This window comes from Mercurialis annua, linkage group LG2 (assembly GCF_937616625.2).
Source record: "Mercurialis annua linkage group LG2, ddMerAnnu1.2, whole genome shotgun sequence".
Taxonomy (NCBI): Eukaryota; Viridiplantae; Streptophyta; class Magnoliopsida; order Malpighiales; family Euphorbiaceae; genus Mercurialis; species Mercurialis annua.
The window spans coordinates 56,921,257-56,948,484 of NC_065571.1; the positions used below are offsets into that span (position 1 = coordinate 56,921,257).

A 27,228-nucleotide genomic window follows, 5' to 3' on the forward strand; every position below is an offset into this window, starting at 1 on the left:
TATACAGTTTGAACTGAATTGAACTTTTGATTATTAGTTTTCTAAATCAAACCGAACAATTTTATGAGAACTCTGTAACTTTTAAACCAAATTAAACCAAATAAGTCATTTCGGTTCATTTGTAAGTTCTGTTTGTTTTTTTTAATTTGGATTTGGTTTATTTAAAAAAAAAATTATTCTCAAAATTGAACGAATCCAAAGATAATTTATTTTTCATTATTCTAAATCATTCCAAATTGAACAAATCCAAAGATCAATTTACAACGCTTGCTCGCTGGATCTATAACCCTGTAAAAGAAATGGTAACAACGAAACTATTCATACAAAAAAAGAAACGTATGTAATTTCTCTATAATAAGGCCATTTTCATTGACAAGCATCAAAATTAGATATTAATTTGATGAAAACCATCACTCACTCCAACAAGACAACAACAGTCATCAGATCCAACACCAAAATGTACTTTTTTATCTTTAATATTTTATTCATTTTTAATTTTAATTTTTTATATACTTCTTACCAATTATCCCCGTAAATTTATCTTTGTTACATATTCATCCAATTAATATTATATAATATAAATTTACCAAATTTTTTTTTTGTCGAAACCCGAATTATTGGTTATTTTACTAATACATCACGCCATTCATGAACAAAGCCAATACTATCATAGTTATAATTGATGTCAACTAAATTATATCACTCCTTGAGAAGTTGATTAGCAAGATCCTTGTAGCTGACTTTCTTTTTCTTCACAGACTGAGACTGCATATTAGGTTCTTCAGACGGCTTTTCACTATTCAAAATTTGACTTGAGATTTCCACATTCTTCTTCATTGACAGGCTCGGAATCATGTCTATCAACATTGCCTGAACTGGATCCACCATAACCTCTAATTTATCCTCTACATCATACCTTCCACCTGTTTCACTGTAAGGAGTTTTACCTGATCGATCATCTCTTTCTTGATGCCTCTCGACAGTTTCAGAACATGAAGCTTTATCAATACACTCTTCCTGCTTATTACCTTCAATCGCCTCTTCTTCGGCTATATTGTGTATGGGCGATGAACCGAAACATTCTACTCCACTCTCTTTAATGTCGGATCTTCCCTTTTCTATATGGATTTCTTCATTTTCCTTGTTGTCAGATGAACTACTTCCGTCTGATACGTCGTCACAGATTTTAACTGGCTTTCGCACACGTGCCTGTGTTCTTCGAGCTCTGCTAGGGCCTACTTTCGCTTTCTTCGTATTCTTGCTGGCAGGTCTCCCTCTTTTCCTTTTTGCATCTCTCTTTGGAGAAGACAATATTGTATCTTGTTCAACACTTCTGTCTCCCGTGTCTTTCTTCTTGCTGCCACTAGATGGTGAATGTTCCTGGTTTCCTATTACATGAACATTTCCAGAGGCATCTTCCATGTCCAGGTTGCATTTCCTAGGAAAGGAATAATACGGTAAAACCAATTTATTGATCACCATAAGGACAAATATAGGCATAATCACTATCACCTGAGGTTAGGTCAAAATATCGGATATTACCCAAATGACCAAGAAAAGCAGACTTTCAGGAAAAAATTGTAATTTCGACCTAACATCAGAGGTGATGGTAAATATGCTCAAAAAGATATATTCCATCTCTACCGGCACATTATAGCAGTGCAGTTTACACTATGATAAAAAATGTACACTCATTCACTTTTCCAACCGAGCTCAAGACATTCTTAAAGTAGCTAAAATTTACATGTTACAAGTAGTCTCACAATATAAGAATTATGCAAACTAGTCTACGGGCATATTGACCATACGGGAATCGACAGAAGCACATAGCCATTTTGATAGGGCACAGATTTAGAAAAAAACGTTAGTCTGACCAATGGGAGAAAGGTTACAAAATGCATAACTAGGCAGTATCCATTATCTGGTTTCCATGTTTGGTGCTTAAACTGAAGTGATATTTGAGATAGTCGAATAGTATTCTAGAGACTGGATCTGAATTAGCCGCCACAACTAATGGGTTAATCCAACAGATGTAACCAAGCTAGGATATGCAATGGTGCCGGTAAAGGGAGCAGAACCTTCCTACATTTCCATTTACTCAGACAAATATCAAACAGTCAAATCCAACAGTATACCAGAAATTGCATATTCTTTTGAAACAAAAAACATGCTACGGCCACATAATATCAACAGGCACCCAAAACCAATTCTTATTCCAAGGACATCTTCTCAAGAATTTCATTGTACACTCATTAAACCTCCACTATGCCGACTTGTTACTTCTAGGACAATCTGAAATCAATTGTGGATAATGTCTTGTGCGTTTTTCAAAGCACAAAATATTCTTTTGGGTTCATTTTCAAAGGCACTAAAATGGTACATGCAAAGCCTAGAATGTCAAGAAAATAAATACACAGAAAAAGATGTGTAGTGAATGATGTGTATTTTGCAATATATGACTGAATGCTATAGCTAATTCTTTAATTTCATATCAAAATAAATTATATAAAAAAAAAAGCTAAAATGAGGTGCCTTAACATAAGAGTTATGCTTAAACACATTTGAGCAAAATTAATCATTTTTGTTAACATTAACATCACTACTTGAGCCTCTTATACTTTGCAAGTTGTGGTATTGATGACATGTCAATCTAAATTTGCTACCAGTGAATATAATAGAGAATACGGATGGTTAAATGTTTCTAATTTCAGTGCCAATGAGTTGAATGAAGGTGATTTTCAAAGCTTCAAACAGGTACCGACATGCATTGTTCTTTCAAACAAAAAATACATTTTATACTAACCAATCTTCAATATTTGACTCTTGCAATCCAAAGGGCTTCAAGCTAAATGCATCCTCTTGCAACTTTTTCTGCTTCTCCAAAGAATCCTCCAACCATCGGTATCCAATTACATGTAACTTCTTATTTCGGAGTAGATGTTTCTCTGAAACTGTGAAACTGCAAATATAGTAGCATTAAGAAAAAAATTTTAAGACTCGGATTATTTTTGTCAATGGAGGAATAAGAGATGCATAAATTGAAGAGTAAGATACTAGATTCTAAATTAATTTATCAATATATATGTATCATTACAATAAACATTTTTGTCCTAATCAGCACTTCATGCATGAAAATGGTATCTTGCTATTATTTAATAAGTTAGTAGTTTTTTCCTCTCACATTTTTTTTCCTTACTATCTTCACCAAATGAATATTTTTTCCTTCCTCAACCTTTTTCTTGCTCGAAACCAGGAACCTCTTCAGCAGCATTCAATTGACAAGCACAAGAAAGTAAAAATGAAACAGCACTAGCCGTCTTTCCATGTATTTCTAAGTAGTACTACAAATTATTTCAATTCCTTTATTCTTAACCAATTTCTGCGTTCCATTCAAGCCAAGTCTTTTACCTTTCTGTTGCTATACACTAAAAACAACTTTTAGTGGAAAACTCACTATGGAAACCAAAACTTAATTTATTAAAACATCAATTCCACCTCTGCTCAAAAGAAAAACCAGTTACAAGTAAACAGAACAGAAAGAAAATTGAAAAATCATGAAAAAATATACTCCATTAACGATCAATTATACCACAGCCATATTTGCACTGCACATTTCTTCTTCAGACCGACGGCCTTAGTTTTGGCCTTATTATTGCTCTAAATAACAGATGAAACACCATACTTGCCCTCCACTTTAGACATTATTTGTTTCTCATTTTAGTTCTTTTAAAATTCCATCCAAACTCACCCCTGCAAGAGTGGCTTATGATCTGGTTTTAGCAAAGAAAGGAAAATGAGGAAGAGTGATTGTCATTTGAATGAGAAAGGCAAAGAGGAAAAGGGAATAAATTGAAATGAGTCATTTAGCGTAGAAAAACAACTGACAAGGACAGGGAGAATCAAGGAAGAAGTAAAAATTCTTTAACTGACGTGAAATAAGTCACCTATTGGTTAAATTTACTGCCATATTATTTCTTGTACACCATAATAGCAGGAATGATAACATGCGCATAACATGGGCTCGATAAGTGCTTACTGACAATTAAATATACAAGAGCAAGATTGGGTAAAGTTGAAGACATGCAACTAACTAAATGGTAAAGTTCATGGGCATAATTTTGGTACTGTGACAAAATAGAAGACCTAAAAGCAGCCTGGAAACTAACAAAGTTCAATTCTTTTAATTTTTGAGGTAACCTTACATTCAAAAGTGAAAAAAATATGAAGAAAAGCGCTAAATAAATAAATTTGATCATACAGCAGAACTTAAAGCAATCTCAATAGTACCTCTTTGTAAGATAGTCAAAATCCACATTGGCTCCTGGAACAGTCAGGACCACCAAATGGGTAGCATTAACAAGATTATTGGTCACTTGGCCACCGCCCATCATGACTTCAAGCTTAAATCTCTTAAGTTTGATCCCGAATAAGGATTGCCAATCAGAAGATCTAAACAAAATAGTGAAAGTAAGCAAAACAATTCTTAAAGTACTCAATAAACCCACATAAAATTAGCCCATTCAGAGGATAATAGATAAACAAAAATTACAGTAATGATAAATCAGTATTACTAACCACATAAAGTTAGTAAATTCAAACAATAAAAATAATGATGATTTGGAGCCATGATGGAATAAAAACCTTAAAACTGATTCTGCTGAAAGGTAGAAGTACACAGAGCAGCCATAAAAAAGAGACCATTTATCTTCTGAAACATACTTTCTCTTCAAGTAGGCAATGCTGTGAGAATTTTCTGAAATATTTATGCTTTCCAAAAGCTGGAAAGAAAAAAATGAGTTAAGTTTAAATGTGTTTCCTCAAAATTTACTAAATGTATACCATCAACAGTTTCACTACCACTTGTAGAAAAATGACATGATAAAAGTGATGTTTTATGTGATGCGTCCATAAAAATACAAACACCAGAAACAAGTTAACCAAACTGATGGAATCAGCTTCAGTTCTCGTTAATGATTATGTAATTCTTCTTGCTCAGTTTAGGCTCCCAGATTGTTCTATCTAGCAGCCCAAAACTTCCCTCAGCCTCAAACTATTTTCAGCACGACTCAACTTCAATCACTCATCCCTAATCTACTGTTTTGAATTTCTTATTAAATTCCTGATATCTAACTCCACCTAGATATGAAAATAGCTTAAGCAATATTTATATGTCCAGTCCTCTGTTGCAGTAGGTGCTACTATGTTTAAGACATTTGTAAATCTGATTAAATGGAAATAAATCACTATTCCTTTCCTATAATGAATGGAAATACACGGCATCAAAGACATGGTAAAAAGTAGCCAAGGACAGGACATGGCAGCCCTTAAATGTGCTATTTCATTTGGTATGGGTTCCCAAATACTAGCAGACTATGTTGCACGGAAACGGAAACGCAGACACGGAAACTAGCAGACTATCTGGTATGGGTTTCCAAATACTAGCAGACTATTGTGATTAGTGTGAATAATAAAGTTTGTAGGTGAATAATTATATATATGTGCGTTTGTATATATAAGTAACTCTTTTAAAAAAAAATTATAGGTAATTCTTTAAAAAAAATTAGGAAACGGGTATCTAACTCTTGGTATTTACGTTTCCGAGAGTTTCGAAAACGTTCATTTTCAAAACAGAGTTTCGAAAACGTTCGTTTTCAAAACAGGAAAACGCACCTTCCTCAAGGTTTCCATGCATCATAGCTAGTAGATAATCAAGAAGACCAGACAAAAACTTTTCAAATACTAAGATAAAAAAAGCTAAAGCAAGTGTAAACGTACCTGTTTCATGTCTGCAAGATCGATATCCCAATAATAAGAATCGGAATATTCATCAATTTCTTCCTGTAACTTCCTCTTTGTAGAGTCAGAAAGAAAAAGGAAGTACCTTCAAAATATCAACACTTGATTAGACGTATTATAATTTAAATTCAGGGTAGGAATGTGTGTTTAAAAATTTCAAGCTCAGCAGAAAAATAAATGAACGCAAACTAACTTCGGCTGTAAAGGGAGAAGTTTTCTTTGTGAACAACAATCCAAAACCCAAGAAAAATGAATGATATCTCCATGAAGCTTTGCTGCCTGATATTTTATCCCTGAAAAGAAATTCATTTTTTAATATGTTATTCCACCACCAAAATATGTGTGTGCATGTGTGCAAGTAGTAAGGCAGGCATTCATGCGAGAATGCATCAGGAAGAGAGAGACCCTTGCTTTCAGCTGCTACACAGTGGGTAACTGATTTATTTAGATTCATTGAAAAGGTTCCCCCATTCTCAGCAACCATTTTATGGAAGGACTCAAGAGACTGGGTTGGAGGCACGTTAACAAAATCTGACCTTGATAAGGAAATCATATACGCACCCAAGAGAAAGAAAAGAAAGAAAAATGACAATCAATAGCCAAATCCACAAACTCCTATTCTAATGGGACACAAAAACTAATAAATTAGCACATGAAGGACACCAGCATTAACACACAAAAAGAGTGTTATAGCATATAGAACTAGCAAATAAACAACTTTCATAATCAACAAAATATAGATCAGTCTAGTAAAGAAAATTTTGGAAGTGCCATAGAAAAAGTTGGCTGATTTAAGAGATGAGCTATGAGCTATATGTACTGTCAGATGAGATTGAAACCAAAATGACAAGCCATGCACAGATAAAAAGAGGTTAATGGTTATCATACAAGGTACAGTTGTGATGGGCTGATAGCATGATAAGTACAGTTCCATTCATGAGAGGTAGGAAAATGAAGCAATCAACTCGGAAATTTGATAAAAGGATACAGAACATCAGTTTTGAAAATATCAAAGTATCTCCCTTAACATTGGAGACATCAGTCTCAATGAAATGAGAAGGAACAGCAGAGAGATTCTTTCTTCCTCCTTTTCTGGACGATTTCACACTTGCTAGTTTGCGGTCTTGCAAAACTTCGTTATCTTTCGTCTTTTGCGTGGTACCATTACTTGTGAGTACAAGTTCAACGAATGCTGCAGATGGCGGAAACAGTTACCCCAACAAATTGAAGACAGAAAACAACCCCAAGTCAAATTCTGTGCTGAAGATAGAAGCAGGGACATATTATAATCATCTTACACTGTACATCCAGGCACTCATGCCAGGGCTTGTCATATCTCACTCTGTCAATACGAGGAAATCTAAGGCTATATGGTGCAGCAAATACCTGGAAGAACATAAAAAATTTGGTCAAACAGACAGCTTGAAGAAAATAACATGAACGGTCCAACAAGATCAAGACAAGCATACATGGCCTAGGTACAATAGTAGGCAACTTCATCACAATCTAAATGCCACAGATTCAAACATAAAATAACGGATTCTATTAGCTGATAAAATAATAGATGTCGTGTAGTTGCAGAAACACACCTCAGAACTTATAGTTCGAATATCACTGGTAATGGATACTATAATAGATCTGCAGAGAGGAACAATAATGACAAAAATTTAATATTAATCTTTCACATTAAAGAACTAATTAAAAATAGCATCAATGGAAATTTTACTTGTCAGGGCTTTCAATCCACACATCTGGTCTCTCTTTTGAGTTATTCGTAACTTGATAGAAACTTGGCGGTGCCATTTTCGGGTATTCATATTTCCTGACAGAAAAAAAAAACAAGAAACAAAATACTGGTGGATATCAAGACAAAAAAAAGAATTTACATTTAATTGATGGATTTCTTGCATAGCATGTGGAAAAAACTGATTCGCATAAAATTCTATTTGTTCATTTAGACAAAAATAAGAAGAGTAGAATAAACACTGTTCTAAAAGATCAAATGTCATAATTGCTTCTTCCAACATATTATCTACTTACAATTGCTTTTGTGTATGAAGTGGAACTGCACAAAAGAATTAGCTTAGTATAGATATTAATTTTAAAATACATCATTCAAAATGCAATGACACGACCTATATAACACTCCCTTTTTCCCAATAGAATTGTTCACTTTCTCTTCTTTCTTTTTTTTTTAAAAAAAAAACTCTTGCCCATTTTTAATACATAACAATTTTACAATTAATTTTTCTATACAACCCTTATTTAAAATCAACTAATGAGCTAGTATTTATTGCAATCTATTGAAACATGTAAGGAAATGAGAATTAGTGACTATATTAAATAAGAGTATAGTAGAAAAAATAGAGAAATATGTAGAAATTCATAATATTGATATTTTATTAAACGGTATGATAATGAGAAAGTGGACAACTCTGTTGGGACGAAGGGACTATATGTCAATTGCAATTATGGCCAAAGCCTAGTTCTAAAAATTTGGACGTGATCATACAAATAACATTTTCTATAGTGTGAAACATTTTCTCTTTGGTGTATTTAATATTGCGACCAAAAACGTTCCCATCTGAGCAAAATAGGTATGGGATCTAAGCACTTGGCTAGAAATTGTGATTATAAAATTAATGTATACATCACAAAAAAACTATTGAGTAACAATAAATGAATCTATCAAAACTTGATAACCCTACGTGTAGGAATACCTAAAATAAGGCTTCAATTTGGACACAACAGCAGCTAGCTCATCATCAGTTAGTCCAGTACCCACTCTGCAAAAAGAGATGAATCTGCAGAAGGATTTTGGTATTAGTCCACCGAATTAAAAATATAACCAAACAACCTGAATCCCAATATCTAAACGTATCATGCAATGATATTGCATAACACAATCCGTGTGATACAAGGTCGCCCGTCTACATCTGTTAAGCTGGTAGGAAATAAGTACAGCATTTCTCTTCATGCTTACCTGCATCTTCAGCATTATGCAACTTTATTCAGCAAGATTATTAGACAGTCAAATGTAGCTTTATTTCTTGTTTTTTTGTATATGCATCTTCAGGAGAAACCCTACTTCTTGTCTCTTGTATTTCATTTTCCCTTGTTTAATGAATTAAATTATGAATAAGTCCAACATTTAGTGGTTTGGCAATAATAGGTCAAAAAAATATTATATTTAACTACAGTACTACGAGACTTGATCTACTATCTTTTCAATATGATTTGAATTATTATCATCATTAGAATTGAAGGTAGTTTTAAGAATGGTCCCTTAATTCCATTCCGTTTCAATCTATTAAAACCATTTTGTTGCAATTCAGCAATTCAACTTTAAATTCATCTCACAATTGACACTCTGATCAGATCCTGGTAGGCTTCGAACCAGATGTAAGACATAAACCAATCATTTAAGGATATTCATAGCTTGCGTGGAAGTTCACCAGAAGTATTCTCATCATTTCATTGCATTTTAGCACATTACTAGATTTTTTTTATCAATAACAATCATTTAAGATATTAAAAATGGAACCAAGAGTTTTTCCATGGGTGTCAAATACACAAATTTGATAGCAACGTGACATTTACAAGGAAGGTCAAAAGCTCAGTTGTCTAAACAGGTATTAAATACTCACCGCTTAGGGTATGTATCTGGGGCTGGACGCTCTGCTAGACCAACCAAGAACTGAGCCACCTAAAATTTGAAAGGAACATTATTTTCACAACTAATATATGAGGATACTCACATTTCACTTCTCTCTTAAGATCGGATAAACAAACACCAAATTTCGTCAAATTTAGCAAAAACAGCTCCAAGTAAAAAGAGAGTAAAAGAATACAAAAAAAGGAAGTCTAAATTTTTTTGACAGTTCAATAGAAGTGGTAAAAAAAGTACAAAATTTTACCATCTGATGCATAACTAGGAGATGACAAAAAAATGACAATAAAAAGTTATGAAGACAATCAACCAAACCTCTCCTCCACGACGTCCAGAGCCATAGTATCCTCCTATAAGCAAGCAAAGGAAAGTTAGAAAACGATTTTTAAGAAACAAAAAGATCTATTAGAAAAAAAGAACATTTAGGAGAAACAAGTTGTAACCAATGATAAGAACATCCAAGTCCGAAGCAGCCTGGATATACTCAGGCTTCAGTTTCAACCACTTTCCACTTCGATCACTTGGGTCCCACTTTGATGCAAGGTCCTTTAGAATGATCCCTTCATCCCTAAAAGCTCAGTAAATTATTTTCTTGTAAGACTATGGGTCACAAAACATCTAAAATGGCAAAACAAATGATAATCTCAAATATGATTGAGGATGATAGTCTAATACTAAGAATATAACAATTTCTAATGAAGTTATTTGCACACTGAAATATTAGATTCAGATGCCAATTTATACAAAAAGCATGTAGCACAGTTAGGCAAAATATATAAATAAATCAATGCTACTAGTTAACCATATCTAGAATTCCTATATCGATTGAAATGAGTTGCAAGTCTGACACACACAAAAATCATTAATCAGAGGTGTTTCTGGGGTTTATTTGTTTATTTTGAAGTATACTTTGTTTTATAATTTAATAATAATTATATGAACTTCACAAAATTGCTAATTTGTTTTTTAACAGACAATGAAAAAGATTAACAGAAAATACATAAAAAGGTGTCGTTCCTATAAAATTCATATTAATTTCTTGTAAATTTCCAAAACAGGTAATCGTAGGAAACACCATAAATACGAGAAAGCAATTAAAACAGGTCACAAGTCAGTGATATTTGATAGTTCGAAATTGTTGATAGATAGGCACAAAAGATCATAAAGTTGGGAAAGTTAAAGACTTCCATAGATTTTAAACACCAAGAAACCAACTAACACCAACCTGTTCTTTACAGTTTCCTCAAAAAATCTCTTAACGTCATTCACATTATAAGCAACCAGCGAACAAGGCGGTTCCCCTGTATAATCAGCAAGGTCATGATTAATGGATTTCCACAAAAATAGATACCCTCAAAATTATACAATTTTGCATATGAAAATTAAATAGTTAACGTAGTAGGACCACAAGTAGTAGAGATATTATTCTACAACAAGCTGAAAACCTAAGGCAAAGCAAAATTCCCCAAACAACACCACTAAACCAAAACTCAAACAATAACAAAGCTTGCCAATTTTCCTTGTTGCTTGAACACACATTTGGTTTAGTTCAATATCACCTAAGGACGCTAACAAGGAAACGAAAATCAGAAGAATGAGACAGTAGAGACAAGTAAATTCATGAACTCGTGAACTCTGTGAAATACTAATTCTTATTTTCAAACAAACATGAAAGAAAAACTATGCTGAACTTCTGCGGAGAATGGGAGTTCCAAATATATATTAACTAATAAAGTACACAGCAGAGAGCACACCATGCGTCCATCCAACTTAAACCAGCCCGAGCAAATTACAAGACTAAAATGACACAACTGCTTTGGTTTGGATTCCAAAAAAGTCCAAGATATTATGCACCATAGTGACTTTAGTACACCACTACAGCTTAACACTTCAAACAGCTTGTTCTTTTTCTGTTGAAATTAATGTAAGAACAGTCGACATCATCATCATGATACCGCTACTGAGGAGACAACTCAATTAAAATGGTAATACCAACATAATCCACTCCACAAATATAATTCACATTATGCAACCAGCTTATGATAAAATTACATAAAAGACAGCAGCAGATATAGTACATAAACAAATTTTTAATATGCTTGCAATTTACTTTACCAGGAAGGCGGTGGTCATTGAGACCCCCATCAGGTACCAGAATCTCTAAACGTCCCTTAATAGGCCTCACAAATTTCCTGAGAAGATCTTGTCTTTCCCTTAAGCTTTGATGAATGACACTGGTATCTCCAACATAAAGGATATCAAAAGCAACATCTACGAGATAAAATGAAGGTCACACAACGCCAATTCAGCTTCAATTCTGGATTCAATTTATTACTTTCAAACCCTACACTTGACAAGTTAGAGCCTTCCTCAACTATAAGTTGACTGACACATAAAGGATACAGCACAGCTGCAAAAGAACATATAAACTAAACGTCAAACATTGGTCTTGAATCTACCAGCAAGGAGATGCAGACAGTCAAATGAAACAACACCTGTCTTCCGCTGTCAAGTCCATCTTTTGCTGCCTTTGCTGCAACATGAATAATATGGGGACAAAAGTAGGAAGAATGAGAAAATAAAAAACTAAAACAGCCATAATAAAACAAAAGGAAACTTCCAAATCATATTATATAGTAACCTATTTCCTGATTTGACCCAAATTCGGCAAAACGATTCAAAGAAGGATCCCAGACCAACATTTCACCATCAAGTATACACCTATTCAGCATCAGTGAAAAAGAAATTAGAGCAGAGTAGAAAGGAAGCTTCATATCTTCTAAAACATTGAAATACATAAAACATATACAAATGCAGCTGGCTGGACCTGTTCTGGCTTTATAAGGGATCGCTTTACATATATATTCATCAAGAATGTAGTATGCAAATATGGATGCTAAAACTTTTAAAAGAAACGTCAAAAGGATTGAAAAACCTTAAAAAATAACACATATTCAATTATGAAGATCTGATTGAAACTCACTTATCAGCAAGAACACTTTGAATTATAATGTCTGACATTCCATGTCCATATTCAGAGTGATCAAGAAAGTTCCTGCATTAATATTGCAAGACCATGGAGCACAAAGAGCTAAATCATTAGTATTTACTAGTTTTTAGAGTAATTAAAATTTAACAAATTCTAAGTCGACTGTAACCATGCTCTATAATCATGCAGTTGAAGGTTGTTAGGCAACAAACTTGATTGGTTCAGAGTTCAACAAACACATAGAAAACTATATTCACCTGTAGTGAGACTATAAAGTATGAACAAATCTATAATCCAAGAGTCAAGGAAATTTCCACATAAAAACTACTTTTCCCACTACTTAGTTGACATCCAATTTTTACTTTCTTTAACTACCTATCCTTACTAAATCTGATTCTTTTTCAACTATCACAGGAACAAAGTCCTGATTGTTCTTTCTCGCTCTCTTATTCAATTGATCAATAGATCTTTCATTTTGCTCTTCTCCAGGACTCTTCCTTCCATAAATTCTGCTACTAATTCTCTGACATGTCAATTACCTCCACTGTTATTGCAACAACAATCTGCTTACGAGGTCTACAGATCAGCACCAACCAAGCTCTCTCAAGTCTAGTTCCCTTCTCACTACTGGCTCAGTTAAAGGTTACTTCTGATTGAACAATGACCAACAAAACCAACAGGATTAACAACAACGTCAATTATTGAAATTTGAACAAATTTAAAAGTGGTATTGGTTTTTCATCCCGTTATCTCTTAATTCAATCTACTATGAAAATAATCACGGTTTTCCTAATAATATGTATAATCCAAATTTCTATTCATTTACTGTTTCTACAAAGCAAATCAAACTTTACACTGCAACAGAAGGACTGAATTGTAAACAGATTTAGAAGGCATTATTTTATATTAACTGCCTCACCCAACCCATCCCAACGCCCCGCCCCAACCTCCTCTTCCAAGAGTTGCTCATAATTAGTAATTAATCATTGTTGCTTCAAAATTTTATTATAATACTTATTGTTCATAGTAGCTATGATTTTACTTTATTTTCAAAATACCCTTGACCATTGAGGCTCTGCTCTTTCACCTGCCATCCTTTGCATCAGCTCTGCCTCCAACTCAAAACTAATTATGCTAGTTCATGCATATGCCAAACCTATTACTTGCCATGGCATTAAAAGTCATAAAATAATTTCGAACTTCCAGGTTCTTTCTTTAATGCAAAAGAGTATGCTTTGCGCTTTTTCTTCGTTTAGATAAATTATTGAGCTTATTTTAAGAAAAATTTAAACATTACAATGTTGACTAGCCTCATGTACTTGCATAATCAAATCTCGCAAAACCACAATTATCATAAAGATATCAAACCTCAATTCTCTCCCTCTTTATCTTTAAACTCAAACCAAAGTTGCCAACTTTTTCAGTCTCTTCAAATGTCATGGAAATTTTAATATTGCCATTACTCGATAAAAGCCACATTCATCAAACATCACATTCTGGGGTCTAGTTTGTATTAATGGTTTAACTTAGATATATAGCTCGCAGAGAGATCAGCCTGAGAGGGGATTGCATGATTAATAAAAAAAGAAAAGAAAAATTGACACTTTATCAAGGGACAATTTGTATTGTAATATCAATAAATGACTTTTTTCATTGCAACCGGAAAAATTATCATCTATCCTTACTCTTAATTATTCTAAAATCAAAGATTAATGTTCTAACTCAAAAAATCTTAGGGGCTAAAATAATTAATTTTAAAGCTTAAAAAAAGTGCATTTCAGAAGAAAAAACAAACAAATTGTTCTTTCTTTTTGTAGATAACTTGACGAAAAAAGTACAATTTTATAAGGAAAATGTATCTACCTTGAAAAGTAATGCACGTCCGCCCCATTCTTATGTATTTGAATGCGATCTCCATCAAATTTACATTCTACGACTACTTCCTTGCCGTGAAGCTATGTGAAAGTTCATAAGACTACTCATTAGAGAGAATTAAAGGAAACATAAAAATAATATAGAAATGTCAATATATGCTACAAAAATTCACATAGTGTGTGTATGTAAACATATATCTTTTCATGTTTATGTGTTTTGTACGATCATTTTAACTACAGATTAAAACTCAAATTGTAGAAAAATCATCCAAATAATGTATTAAATGCATGCATATCAGCACCCACCCACACTTGTAGATATACATATGCATGAGCATGTATGAATATTTATTTTAAATAAAAAAATGAGTGACTATATATTATGTAACGTGACAGAAAAGACTTTCCACGATTTACATTTCTATATGTTTTCTTAGAACCTACTGGTACTATAGCCATTTGGAACCATGAGCATTAATCCAAGTCCACTGTACTTTGCACAAATGGTGTAAACTTCGGGAGTTCATAAGGTACCTGGCAGGAGAGTTTACACTGGAAGTCTAAGAGAGACCTAATTTATTCTTTATGGTTGAAACCAAATAAAAAAATTAAATTAAATGAAACCAAATAAAAAAAATAGTGAGAAAAAAAAAGGGAAAGAAAGGACATAATGGTGGTTGAAGAAAATGAAAGAAGATAACATTGACAAGATAACATGTAAGAAAAAAAAATGTTCCTAGAAGGCATCTAAGTGTTAGCATATGTTTTCCTTCATTGGTTATGGACAATAAAATGGTCCTTTGCTCAAAATGAGCAAGCAATGTATGTTCTGAAAATAATCATCTTAAACTACATAAACCATCATTGTAACCTCAATATCTATTGGAGAAGCATCTTTACTTACGTAAAATTTTACTTTCTTGTACTATTGTATGTCGGATTCATTTTCTATTTTTGATGTTCCCCCCCAAAAAAATGGCTTGAAACTTTTGATACATATGTCAGATAGTGCCTACTTTTTTATAGATTCTTCCGTCCCCTCGGTATGTACATTTGTGTTGGGTTGACCTATATAACTATTGGTTGTTCACTCTTTGGGCACAACAGGCAACACCACAAAGATCATAACTTATAATCTAGGGTGCGATTAAAAACAATAAATTACTTGTTAATCCATGCCTCATAAGAACATAAAAGAAAATACACGTGAAATACTAAAAGAAATCCAATGCCAAATTAGAACCTTTTTCCATGCAGAATTTGCATCACTAACTCGCATTGCTAGCTGAGGGCGCACAGCCTTTCCCACCTCAATGTCCTGAAAATAATTCATGCAAATAAAATTATCACAGGTAGGATGAACAACATGCGTAACATATTTGCTAGCTGAAAATGAACAAACAATTAAGGTATATTTATGCTCTCTAGATACTACTAACAATTTTTGATTTTGACATAAGGCTACAATAATACAATAAAGGTATAGTTGCCACTTGCCATGCATATGAATTTTGTCTTCATTAGAGCAAAGTGCATTTCAAAAACAGTAAGTATCGCGTGTGTTTTTTTTACTAATATAAGTGATTTCTGTGCAACCAAAATTTCTGTTTACAATAAGAAAAATACATAAACTAACAATAGGAAGTTAACTAAACAGAGCATAATACATTCAGTGCTTAAAGATGCTGGCTCACCAAAAATGTTGATGATCTTCAAATCAAATTCTTAAGCAACTAGAGTACAAGAAATTCTTGGTAATGCTACCAAGACTCGTGAGTGTACTCAAATTGAATATTAAGTAATTGAGAATGTACCCCAGAAGGATGATACATTCTCATTTGATATCGTAAACTGCTCCCCTGGCCTTGAATAATTCAATTCACACGCATAACTCTCTCTCAAATACAAATGCGAAGAAAGATATTCCTTTAATAAATATAGCATACCTGTCGTTTATGCCTCTGGCTTCGATCCTTTAGCTTCTCACAAACCAATTTCAAGTCACATGTAACATTAAACAAGTCTTCAGCATCAGGATGAAACTCCTTAAATATACTTTTCTCACTAATCCCCAATTTCAAATCTGGAAGCCATTTACAAATACAGTTTAAAAAATTGCTTCAAAAGCAGCAATAGTAAAACATAACATCACCTGGATATGGCTAGAAAATACCTTTCAGAATAATCATAATTATCCACTTCATTTCCTGAGCATTTGTCTTATTTATCAGAGTAGAAAGAACCGAAACTTTTTCTGCCCTGTTCTCATGGTTATTCAATGTCATAAAAACAAAGAGTTAAAGTCAATAAAGTTCAAGAAATTTCAGACGCCGTATCAAGAGTTTAAACTAATAATAGTTGTTAAGGAATCAACTACAGATCAACAAGTTAGTCATGTCTGACCAATCTGGCACCTCTTATTCGAAAACTATAAAATTAATGGCATAAAATCTTAGATAAACGGATTCGTGTAGCTTAATTCACAGGTCACAAATGCCAGGACATTCAATATTACCAAAAGACAATAACTGGTGAAAAATCTATACCTGTTCTCACTAGAAGCCAAGCTATCAAGCAATTCATTTAATTCCTTAATAGTTAGTCCACCTGATGACAATCCTTGCCTACGCTGTAGCACCTGTTTGGCAGCAACAACAACCTAATTAACATCTAAATTAACTAGCTTAAAATTCATTAAACAACATTTAATTGAAATTCCAGTTACACTAAAACCTTAGTCCTTAGCTACTTTCATAAAATGCCGTTAACTTACTTCAAAGGCGACGAGAGGAAAATTACCGGCGTTAGAGCCAGTTTTAGGGCCGCCTTTACGCCAATTGAAGAGGCGAACAGCGTCAGGTGATTCGCGAGACATGCTGAGAGCATCGACGAGCGAAGTGGCGAGGACTGACTCTTTGAGTCCGTAGGATCCTCTCTCCCGATCAAGGCTCGGAAGTATGAGTCGGATTGCGCTGAAATAGTCATCGGACTTGCAGAAAGTGTCGAGAAATTTGCGGAACTTGGAGCGTTTCTTGGCCGAGTTTTTAGTCTTTTGAATCCATTCGAAGAGACTTACCAATACACTGAATTTTGTTTCGCCGGTCATTGTGTTCCGGTGTTTGGATTAATTCCGGTTGCAGGAGGAACTCAGTATAAAAGCTCTTCCACCGTTGCAGTTTGTCTTCCACTGGAAGACAAATCAGTTTTTTTAGCAAAGGGTTAATCAGGTCCTTAAACTTATCATTTTGGGTCAAATTAACTCAGTATTAACTATTTTGATAAATTAAAGACAAAACTTTTAATTTTTATATCAATTAAAGATAAATTTATGCAATATGAATAAATTCAGGATCGGTAATAATGATTCAATTCTTTTAAAACAGAAAAAGAACTTTTACCAAAGTTTATTGATCAATTAAAGCCATATTTATCTCGAGAAACTGAAACAATCTTATGTTATTAAATGAGAATCCTATAAAAATAATAAAAATATTTATGCATATGTATTAAATTAAAGTGGTTATATGCGATCAAACTAATAATATTATAAAATCAAAAGTTGTTGAAGAAACGTTTGAACTAAAGGAATTGGATTAGTTTCGATTGCCATAATAATACAAGCTTTTAATCGCAAGACCGTTACAATTAACAATTATAACTTCATCGTTACATTGAAATCAACATCGATATTGATAAAACACACTTCTATTTAGTGAACTCTGTCATAAGATAATGACTTTAATTGTTATAGATATTCAAGTCATTTGCACTGTAAAAATCAATTTTTTTTCATTTATGCAGATAAAATTTAAACTATTTTAAAATAAATTTAATAGATCTAATCCAATTAAGACATTAGAGTATAACATGGTTTCTAATTCTATATCAAAATTGCCAAAGAGTCAATTATTCAAAAATAAAGATAAAAATTATATGAAAAAAATTAAAAATTTGAATTTGAGAGATTGCGAGGTGATTTTTAGCCAAAAATGGTTAAACACCACCTTCCAAATGAAAAAGCTTACTAAGATTTGAGAAGTTTATAAGTCATATAACATAGTTTCTAAGTCATATAGACAAACAAGCTGCAATTCTAACAAAAAAACACTTAAAAAACACATCTCTAACAAACATACCAATTTGCTAAAAAAATAATATAAACATAGAAATAAATGAGTTAAGAGATGACGATTTCCAGCTAAAAGGCAAAGATCACTGTTTTATGTACTCGAAATTGAAAAAAAAATCAAACTTTCTCTTTTTAAAAGGAGAAAAAACACCATTTAATTTTTCTGATTAGAATGTTTCTAGTTACAAAAAAAAAACTAGAAACAAAAATACGATAGAGAAGAAAACTGAAGAACGTCTTTCAAAATTATCCAGATTTCAAATGCCTAAGTCAAAGAAAATAGCAAATTACTTTAAAACTCATCACATTTATCATAATTTACACTTTGATCCCTCTCGTTTAAACGTCTTTTGATTTAGTCATTGGACTCGGTTGACTAACACCAAAAACAAACGGAAGGATTAATCATTGACGGAAATAAAAGTAAATACCAAATTGTTAAATTTTCAAATAAGAAAGACCAAAATGTAAATAATGACATATGTAGGGGCTTCGGAGTAATTTGTGTCTATAACCGTTATCTACAAACTTGACAACTGAAACCACTTATTCAAAATTCAGAACAGAGCAAAAGGAAGTAAAGTAAAATGCCAACCTTGAATTTGTACACAAACATACCAGTAGATACAGTCACAACCTCCGATATTCTCAGAGATGCCACTAAAGCTGTTGCTAAAATCATCGGCAAGCCGGAATCCGTTTGTTTTCATTAGCTTCTTCTTATTACTGTGTCATCTATATATATGACTATATGGTGTTCGATGAAATTACTATGTGAACTAACTTTCTACATCTTATATTTTTTCTGTCATGGGTTAAACTTTTTGGCGGTTATTTCGGTAACCAACGTTTTATTTGCTTTACTTTGATAACCCAACTTTTATTTTTTTTATAACAAGAGGTTACTCGTTTATTTCTGATGAAAATTTGCTTACATGGCAATGTGTGTTATTTTTTCAATGATATGATCACCCGTGTGTCGTTTTTTAATTGATACGATCCTCCGTGTGTCCTTTTTTTATTATCGTTTTGCTTATGTGACGTTGTTACGTGACAAAGTAGGGTTAGTAAATAAATTTGTGCTGCCACGTAATTAAAATTTTGCGTGAAATGGATTAGTAACCTTCCATTGTAATGGAAATAAAAATTAAATTACCAAAATATAACTGATGAAACATTGGTTACTAAGTTTAAAAGGCTTATAGTTCGGTATCCGCAAACTTTTTTAACACTGATTTAAAAGTAAGAAGATTCATTAGCATTGCCTGCATATGGTTATGTTAGAGTAGACTAAAACTGTATAAGCACACTAAAATAAGTACTGATATATGTTTTTTTGGCTATGTTTGTGTAGTATGTGATGATTTTGTTGAATGGAGGAGTGCCTATGGCATTTGCGGGCACTGAAGAACCGGCTGCATATGGAGAATTGATATCCATTGGCGGTCTTGGACCTAGTGTTAATGGAAAATTGAGTTCAACTATTGCTGATATTCTTCAAACTAAGCTTTTCATTGATAGCTCCCGCTTTTACATTAAATTTTATGATGTTCAGGTATGCTAATCTCCTACTATATGATAAGTTCGTGCTTATAATCTGTTCTTGGCTAGACCCGATTCATTTGAATTACACTCACCTGAGTTTCAGTATTATGTCAGTATTTTTCGGTTTAGGTAAGAATTTCTCTAGAGAAATATATAAGTTCTCTTTTTTGAAGAAAACTTAATTAATATGACTTGCTCAAAAGGTTTAAGGATTCCGAATCTTATGAATTCCGTTAAGAAATGTAATTTGAACATATTTCATATATGACGTTATTCTTTAAGTCGTGCAAACACAATATGGTACGCAACAGATTGTAGTTGCAACTAGGAAAAAAATGCATATGGGTGGAATGTTTTAGATATGAAGTGCTAAAACTGAGTTCTGTTTGGTTGGTATAATATTGCTTAGAATGCATACTCAACTAAGTCTGGATTAAGTTACTTGGGTTCAAGTAGGGTGTAAGCAAGTCGAGCCACCTCGCTAGCTACTCGGAATTGATTCGAAAATACTCAAAATTGATTCCATATCGGTCAAGTCGAGCTTGATTTCTAACTATTCGATTCCTTAGAAAGGTTTGAATATTATATATATTGCAGCTATGCTTCTATCTTGATCATTTTTTTCATCTACTTTTGGGTGCAGCGCTCGTTCTTTGGCTTCAACGGCTCGACTTTCTGATCAGCTTCAGTTGTAAAGTAATACAATCCTGTAAAATGCGCCAGTTCAGAAGATGCTGCACATTGAAGCTTATGATCCAAATGTTGTTACCTTGTGGGCATGCATGCCCTTTTTATTAGTAGTTTCAGTTTCACTACAAGTTCTATTGTAACTCTGAATTAATGCTACTAAATGTTATTCATGTTCTGAGAATTAAGGTATTTATATGCCTTTTGATACCGTCACAATGGCATTACAATAACATTTTTGGAACCACAGTGTAACAGGCATGAATTCGAATCAGAACCAGTCCGGTCAAAAGCAGCTCAAAACTAGTCAAACCAAGAAGCAGACTCAAACTCACCCAAAATCAGGGCACATCGGTTCCGGGCTGGTTCTCTTTTTCTGAACCGGAACTACTGGTCCCAATTAGCAAAACTACTGGTTCCTGAATCATGGCCGAGTCTACCACAGTGAATGGGCAATTTAGCAAAACAATTAGCAAAACTTACTATTGGAAGAAACTAGGGAGTATCTCCCTTACATAAGTCATCTTTACAACTATTCCACATATATATATTCTCAAATAAACCCTTATAGCTTATTACCACATGTTACAAAGAATATTATTATCAACCAACTTATAATTTATCGCCAGTATCCCATAGCTACCACTGGGATCTTTACTTTGTGCCCTCGGCTGCCTTTCATAAATATTTCACCGAAACTGTATGTTCCGGTCACTGATCTAACAGTGAGACTCACAGAAAACTTCCGTGATGCACCGGCTTTTAGAGTCATTGCTGAAGGGTTAACTTCAATTTTAACGGCAGGTTGCATTCTGGTAGAGATCACATACGTTTCTTCCTCCGCGACATTCGTTACAGTTCGAGTAACTGTTTGAGTTTTCACTAGATGGGATAGAGTGATTGATGGGGTGTTGAAATTAGATGGGTGGCCCATGGTGAAGTTGCAAGGTCTGTTCGTGTAATTCCTAATCTCGTGGACGTCAACACCCGGCGTTGTACATAAGAATCCCAAGTAATCCTCATAACCTACCAGGAAGAAAAAAAAAACATGTCTAGTTATGCTGCTTATGCATCAAATAGATAGCACAAGATATTACAAGGGAATAAAATCAAAATAGAGATCTAGCAAATATACAGTGAATTTTATAAGGATAGAAAGAATACGTGCCCAACCTAGGGGTAAAGGAAGATTTTTGCTCTACAAGAACTATAAAAAGTAAAAAGTTTACATATCATTGAAAACGTTACAATTGAAATATCAATCTTGCAATGCCATCAACCTATAACATAATATAAAGGTATTTGGGCATGAACCTGCTAACCATCAGACCAATGATAAAAATAAGTAGAAGAATATGGAATAAGGAGAAGCATAAGCACCTGCATCAAAGATGAGTCCGGGATCCAGAGCAGCCCTTGGATTAACATGACCACTCCCGTAATCAAAAGGAGTAGCCGTGACCAGCTTCAAAGATTCCGTGTCAGAGTACTGTTGCGCTTGAAGAGGTCTTCCCGCTCTATCTAGCTTTGCTGATGTTGTCATTAAGGCTGATTTGATGGCAGCAGGACTCCAATGAGGGTGCTTCTGCTTCACAAGAGCCGCTATCCCTGTTATATGTGGGGCCGCCATGCTAGTTCCCGATATCATGGCAAATCCTTCTCCTGCTCCACAAGAAATTAAATCACACTATGCAGAAATAACTTTTTCTTAATATAAGCAAATGCATGCACTTTGAAAGTTTACATTTGATACCAGGCACATGGATGCTAATACCCGTCCCCTTTACCCAGCACAAGGAGTATGAAATGCTGCAAGCAGTCGTAGCAACTGGGTCGGTCAATGCAAGGTTCACCAGATTAGGATCGTCTAAAAAGGCAACCCGCGCTAATATATTTCAGGTCATTCAGATTACTCAAATTAATTTTGCAGTATGTTCAAAATTTTCAGGTCAATTTTTGAGTTCAGCAAAGTTTTGACAATATTTCTCCAAGTCAAGTCTCAAACTACTACCTCTAGCCGCAAGAGTTTATAACCTCCTTTCATGATGACTTGCTTGACTATGACATTGAACTAAGAAACATTAAACTTTATAGAACCCATCCTATCACCATTTCCTTCTCAAAGGCCTTAAAGTCTCTTCCATTTTTCCACTTTTGAACCGGCAATTTTTAAATAAGCTAAAGGGTTAAAACACATAAATACAGACTGGATTTATAGTGTATGTACCAACATAATTTGCCTCATCCGTTCCATTTGGAGACCAAGCAGCCCAAATAAGAGAACCAGGAGCCAAGATATCCGGTTTAAGAAGATCTGCATCTTGGAAGCTGAAATCTCTAATGTTGGGCCCTCGAGCAGAGAATAATGCCACCTGTGGTGCTGATTTATGGAGTATAGGCATCAAGCCATCGCCAATGCTCCCTTTACCATTGAATTTCGTCACACGTCCGGTCCAATCTCTTGGTGTGGAAATGTTGTAATAGTCTATAAGATCCTGAAATAACAGTGATTCCCAAGAACCAAATCGTAAGGTATAAGAATCAGCAATCAAAAACCATATGTAGTCAGTTAGAGCAAGATTAAAGAACAAACTCAGCAGTGCTAAAGTACTGCATTTATCAAAAACCTAATGTAAATTTGCAAAACAATATCCAAGAAGTACGGAAGTAAATGTGAAACATAGCATAAAAAGCAAAAGTGTTAACGTTTTATCTACCAGTTAACCAAAGTTTAGGCATGACAATAATCATCAGCCATTTTAGAGTAATAATATAATAGACTAAAGTCACTCTGCAAACTAAGAAACCCAAAAATTATGAGACAATCTAAACTATCAAATTAACAATTTCAAAAAATTTGATCATGATTTACAAGTATATTATGAAAAAAAATACTATGAACTTTGGAAGATAAAGAGATGAGGATTCAAGAAGAATACCATGGATTTCTTGACATCCGTGATGAGAATCCCAGGAATAGCAGAAGGGACGGGATCAAACTTTGTTCCTGGAGAAACATTTTCCACAGCAAGAACAAAGCCAACAGCACCAAGACTCTTGGCTGTTTCTGAAACCTTCTTGATTGATGCAGTACCAACAACAAAATTGAAGGAATAACCACAAAGAAGTATATTCCCCTCAACCAAGTTTTTGTTCAACACTTCAGGTCTCTGGCAGTCTGAAGGACTGTACTTCATCACAGAAGAATCTAGCAACACATCATTTGCTGAAACCAAGGTATATGTTCCATTTGGATGGGTAGAGGCTGCATTTAAAGTTGAATTTCATTAACCAACATCTCTTTCCAAAGTGTGACACATAAAAGTACGCAAAACTTACGTGATAAACCCAGTCCAGCCAAGATTTTCCCATTTCCCAGAGTCAGATGGTTCTTATATCTCCGATCATCAATTGCGGCAGCTACAGATGTTATCCAGGGACTATAAGAAATCAAGGTTTTAGGGAAAGGACCTCCATTACCAGCTGCTTGTGCAACAAATACACCCGCTTTGACAGCTGCAAGAAGGGTAGCATCAAAGGGGTTAAGAAATGTTGTCTTGGTAGTTGCTTGAGGACTATTAGGACCCACTGAGAGGCTGAGCATATCCACTCCATCATGAACTGCCTGTTACAAGACAAAAATTAAAGTAACAAAATATAAGAACATTTGCAAACCCATTTGACATTAAGGATGAGAAAGATGTAGGTTACTAATAAACTATTAACTAAGACAACAACAATGAAGAGACAAATTCTAGTAGATAGATTGTTAGTTGTAATGGAAACAAGAACATGAAGTCTAGCAATTATGGAAATTCTCCATTTTTTTTATGTTAGGCGCACCTGATCAATGGCAGCTACTACATCAGCAACGAAGCCTCCAAAAAGCCTGTAGAGTGCCTTGTACACTGCAATCCTGAGAGAGAATAATATCACTTGCCATGTCAAATACATGAAGTGTTAATCATTTCAAATTGGATAAAACTAGTGAAACATATTATCCTCACCTGGCACGAGGAGCCATCCCACTCGCTTTACCAAACTCATAGCCATGCATTCTCACAGGAATTCCATTATTTCCAGCTGCTATAGCAGCTGTATGGCTGGTAACAAATAGAAAGACAAGAGAAAGGGTATGAGAGTCAGGCAGATGACGTCTTGAAGTCTATTAGAAGTGCTTCACTCTAAAATCTAATTTCTTATACAAAGGAGACAAAACTTTCATCTTTATATCTCAAGTAACAATATACTTGTGTATATTTGCTTTGGATGGTACATTTGTAAATTATTTATGCCAACATATGATAAACTATATGCATTTAGTTTTTCTTTTTCTTAATCAGTGCTGCCTTAATTCCGCCTCAAATTTTTCCAATAAAGGCAGGATAGACGAGTTAAAGTTTCTGCTGATGTCATGCAACACTAGGACGCATCAACATTTGTGTCAGAATTAAAAATAAGATAAAAAATAATTGAAGGGTAGAACAGGTTTGTGCACTGAAACTGGCAGTGGGTATAGAACCTGACCTTCCATGTCCATCACCATCCAAGGGTGAAGCAAAATCAATGGAAGGGTTGAATGCACCAGCTGCAATAGCAGCTTCAGCAAAATGCTGAGCTCCAATAATCTTTCCGTTGCAAAATTTTCTCTTGGTATCGGGGTCAACTTCACATTTTCCTCTGTATTTGGGAAGAGGCCCGTATGGATCGCTGAGATGTGATGCAAAGCTCGGATGATGAGGAAAAATTCCGGAGTCAACAAATCCAATCACAATATCCTCTCCCGCCCTGTCAAAGCCACCTCCTGTTGGCCATACTCCAGTTGGTAATCCCAGAAACTGTGGAGTGTGTGTTGTAAGTCTCCTCACCTTCCAATCTCTCTCCACAAATTTTACACCAGAGGCACGCCTTAGTGTTTCTGCCTACTAATATGTGGGAATAATGTAAGATAGTATCAACCAAACTAAGAGAACTACAACGTGATAAGACCACAGAGAACAACTAAAATTTCACCTGTTCAGGAGATACATGAACTGCAAAACCATTTATAAGATGTCTATAGCTGTAGACTTTTTTATAACTTCCATGTTCAAACAATGAGCCAAGAAGCATGTCGTGTGTCTGCTCAAGATGCTCAGCATAGGATGTGACCAATTGACTGAAATGTAGGTCCGAGAAAGCATAATAAGAACAAACACCATTAAGCAATTTAATTACTCAAATTCACCCACAATCAAACAAAGAAAGATATGCGCGGAGAGAACATGCCAGCGAACAATAATTGAAAAATAAACAAAAAAGATGACAATTTTTAGCACCACAAGAATAACATAAACATAGAACTACTTAGCTACAATGAACTGCTAGATAGCACGGACACTTCATTCAATCAAGGTATCCCGTTTCTGAAACATTTCGGACACAAGATTTCATTTTTCACATAGGAAACCTTAAAATAACACTGTTTCGCCCTACCCATTCCAAGTGTCCCATTTCCCTGTGTCCGTGCTACATAGATGAACTGTCAATTTCACCAAAAACGGAACAGACAATGCAAGTATATATCTCTATACATTCAGCTAAGCAATGATCAGTAAAAAAAGTAAATTAAAATTTACCTAGTGGTGTCAATCTTCTCATCCTCATCCGAATCTACAGCAGTAGCTTCGAAGCCAGGAACACCTCCTCTATAACTTATTACAGGATCTCCTTCCATTGTCACTATATAAATCTCAGCTTTCAAAGTAGCCAATAAGGCCAGCAAACTCAATTGAACTAACCAGTTAAAAACTACCATCTTCATCACTTATCAGTTTCTTTTATCCACTTCCAGCCAGCCCACAAGATCTAATCCATCAAAAAACCAGCAAAGTAATCAGCTTTTTTCTATAATCATAGCAAACTAAATATTAACACTTCAAGATTTATAATTGATTACACAAAACAATAAGTTAAAAGAATCTCACTTTGACATAGAGAGATCAAGATTAAAATGCAAGTACTTAGATTTAAGCTATAGTTAACTTAGAAAAAGAAAAAGGCAGTCACATGTATTAATTAGCCACCAACCAAGCAAAGAATAAATGAATGCAAATACAGTTTACTTTAGTAAAAAAAACCAAAAAAGAAAAGATTACAAATCAAGAAACCAAGAAAAGGGTAGTTATAAATTTGCACTTACAGAATGGGATCAAGAAAATGAAAGCAAGTCAATGCATTGAGATAATGTGGTAATGAAGAAGAAGATTAAGTAAGCATAGTGTGTAGGTGTGTGAGTGTGTGATGGAGATCAAGAACAAGACATAGTATTTATTTGATAGTGAGTAATAAAAGGAAAGTGATAGTTTTTATTTTATTTTTTGGTTTTGACTGTTGATTTAGTGGAGAATTTAAGTGAAGTGTGGGAGGGTTGTTAGGGTTCTTTAATTGTTGGCTTAATTTCTTAAAAAAACCCCCACCTTGCATTTTTTTTTCGTTTATACCCTGACCTTGTAAAAACACCATTTGTACCCAATTTTGAGTTTTTATGTTTCATCTC

The 27,228-nt window shown here is 34.1% G+C and overlaps 3 protein-coding genes across 5 annotated transcripts; 1 reads left to right on the forward strand and 2 right to left on the reverse strand.

Moving 5' to 3' along the window:
- Window positions 1-536: 536 nt before the first annotated feature.
- LOC126667644 (DNA ligase 4) lies at window positions 537-17,542 on the reverse strand. The gene is made up of 27 exons (XM_050360661.2): window positions 17,103-17,542; window positions 16,876-16,967; window positions 16,503-16,588; window positions 16,276-16,412; window positions 15,573-15,647; window positions 14,319-14,410; window positions 12,450-12,521; window positions 12,108-12,187; window positions 11,962-11,999; window positions 11,870-11,876; window positions 11,582-11,737; window positions 10,692-10,767; window positions 9,910-10,034; window positions 9,782-9,816; window positions 9,444-9,502; window positions 8,517-8,600; window positions 7,523-7,618; window positions 7,386-7,434; window positions 7,095-7,182; window positions 6,785-6,988; window positions 6,202-6,327; window positions 5,990-6,089; window positions 5,776-5,881; window positions 4,642-4,778; window positions 4,288-4,449; window positions 2,804-2,959; window positions 537-1,438 (listed from the first exon to the last, which is right to left on the reverse strand). Exons 1-27 carry the CDS (start codon window positions 17,433-17,435, stop codon window positions 700-702), a joined length of 3,510 nt encoding a protein of 1,169 aa, XP_050216618.1. The 5' UTR covers window positions 17,436-17,542; the 3' UTR covers window positions 537-699.
- Window positions 17,543-18,977: 1,435 nt separating this feature from the next.
- LOC126667639 (uncharacterized) lies at window positions 18,978-20,898 on the forward strand. The gene is made up of 3 exons (XM_050360654.2): window positions 18,978-19,156; window positions 19,813-20,013; window positions 20,647-20,898. The coding sequence occupies exons 1-3, from the start codon at window positions 19,046-19,048 to the stop codon at window positions 20,680-20,682; spliced, it is 348 nt and encodes a 115-aa protein (XP_050216611.1). The 5' UTR covers window positions 18,978-19,045; the 3' UTR covers window positions 20,683-20,898.
- A 248-nt stretch (window positions 20,899-21,146) lies between these two features.
- On the reverse strand, window positions 21,147-27,066 carry LOC126667638 (subtilisin-like protease SBT2.5). Of its 3 annotated transcripts, none has more exons than XM_050360650.1 (11): window positions 26,872-27,066; window positions 26,309-26,537; window positions 25,704-25,848; window positions 25,218-25,612; window positions 24,698-24,793; window positions 24,534-24,606; window positions 24,030-24,315; window positions 23,630-23,955; window positions 22,918-23,185; window positions 22,071-22,352; window positions 21,147-21,716 (listed from the first exon to the last, which is right to left on the reverse strand). In XM_050360650.1, the coding sequence occupies exons 2-11, from the start codon at window positions 26,491-26,493 to the stop codon at window positions 21,310-21,312; spliced, it is 2,463 nt and encodes an 820-aa protein (XP_050216607.1). In that variant the 5' UTR covers window positions 26,494-26,537; window positions 26,872-27,066; the 3' UTR covers window positions 21,147-21,309. The 3 variants fall into 3 exon arrangements, with proteins under 3 accessions (XP_050216607.1, XP_050216609.1, XP_050216610.1); XM_050360652.2 differs by having other exon boundaries at window positions 26,309-26,540; XM_050360653.2 differs by lacking the exon at window positions 26,872-27,066 and adding an exon at window positions 26,657-26,747.
- Between the last annotated feature and the right edge of the window lie 162 nt (window positions 27,067-27,228).

Bases quoted from the DNA above. Each gene is read 5' to 3' on its own strand.
- LOC126667644 (XM_050360661.2), bottom strand. From the start codon at position 17,435: ATGACCGGCGAAACAAAATTCAGTGTATTGGTAAGTCTCTTCGAATGG. The intron at 12,000-12,107 runs GTTACTATATAA...TTCATGTTGCAG, and splicing joins TGGGTCAAATCAGGAAATAG to CAAAGGCAGCAAAAGATGGA. The intron at 7,435-7,522 runs GTAAAATTTCCA...TCCTCTCTGCAG, and splicing joins TGGATTGAAAGCCCTGACAA to ATCTATTATAGTATCCATTA.
- LOC126667639 (XM_050360654.2), top strand. From the start codon at position 19,046: ATGCCAACCTTGAATTTGTACACAAACATACCAGTAGATACAGTCACA. The intron at 19,157-19,812 runs GTTTGTTTTCAT...ATGTTTGTGTAG, and splicing joins TCATCGGCAAGCCGGAATCC to TATGTGATGATTTTGTTGAA. The intron at 20,014-20,646 runs GTATGCTAATCT...TTTTGGGTGCAG, and splicing joins TTAAATTTTATGATGTTCAG to CGCTCGTTCTTTGGCTTCAA.
- LOC126667638 (XM_050360650.1), bottom strand. From the start codon at position 26,493: ATGAAGATGGTAGTTTTTAACTGGTTAGTTCAATTGAGTTTGCTGGCC. The intron at 25,849-26,308 runs GTAAATTTTAAT...CCTACATTTCAG, and splicing joins GAGAAGATTGACACCACTAG to TCAATTGGTCACATCCTATG. The intron at 21,717-22,070 runs GTGCTTATGCTT...TCTTCCTGGTAG, and splicing joins CGGACTCATCTTTGATGCAG to GTTATGAGGATTACTTGGGA.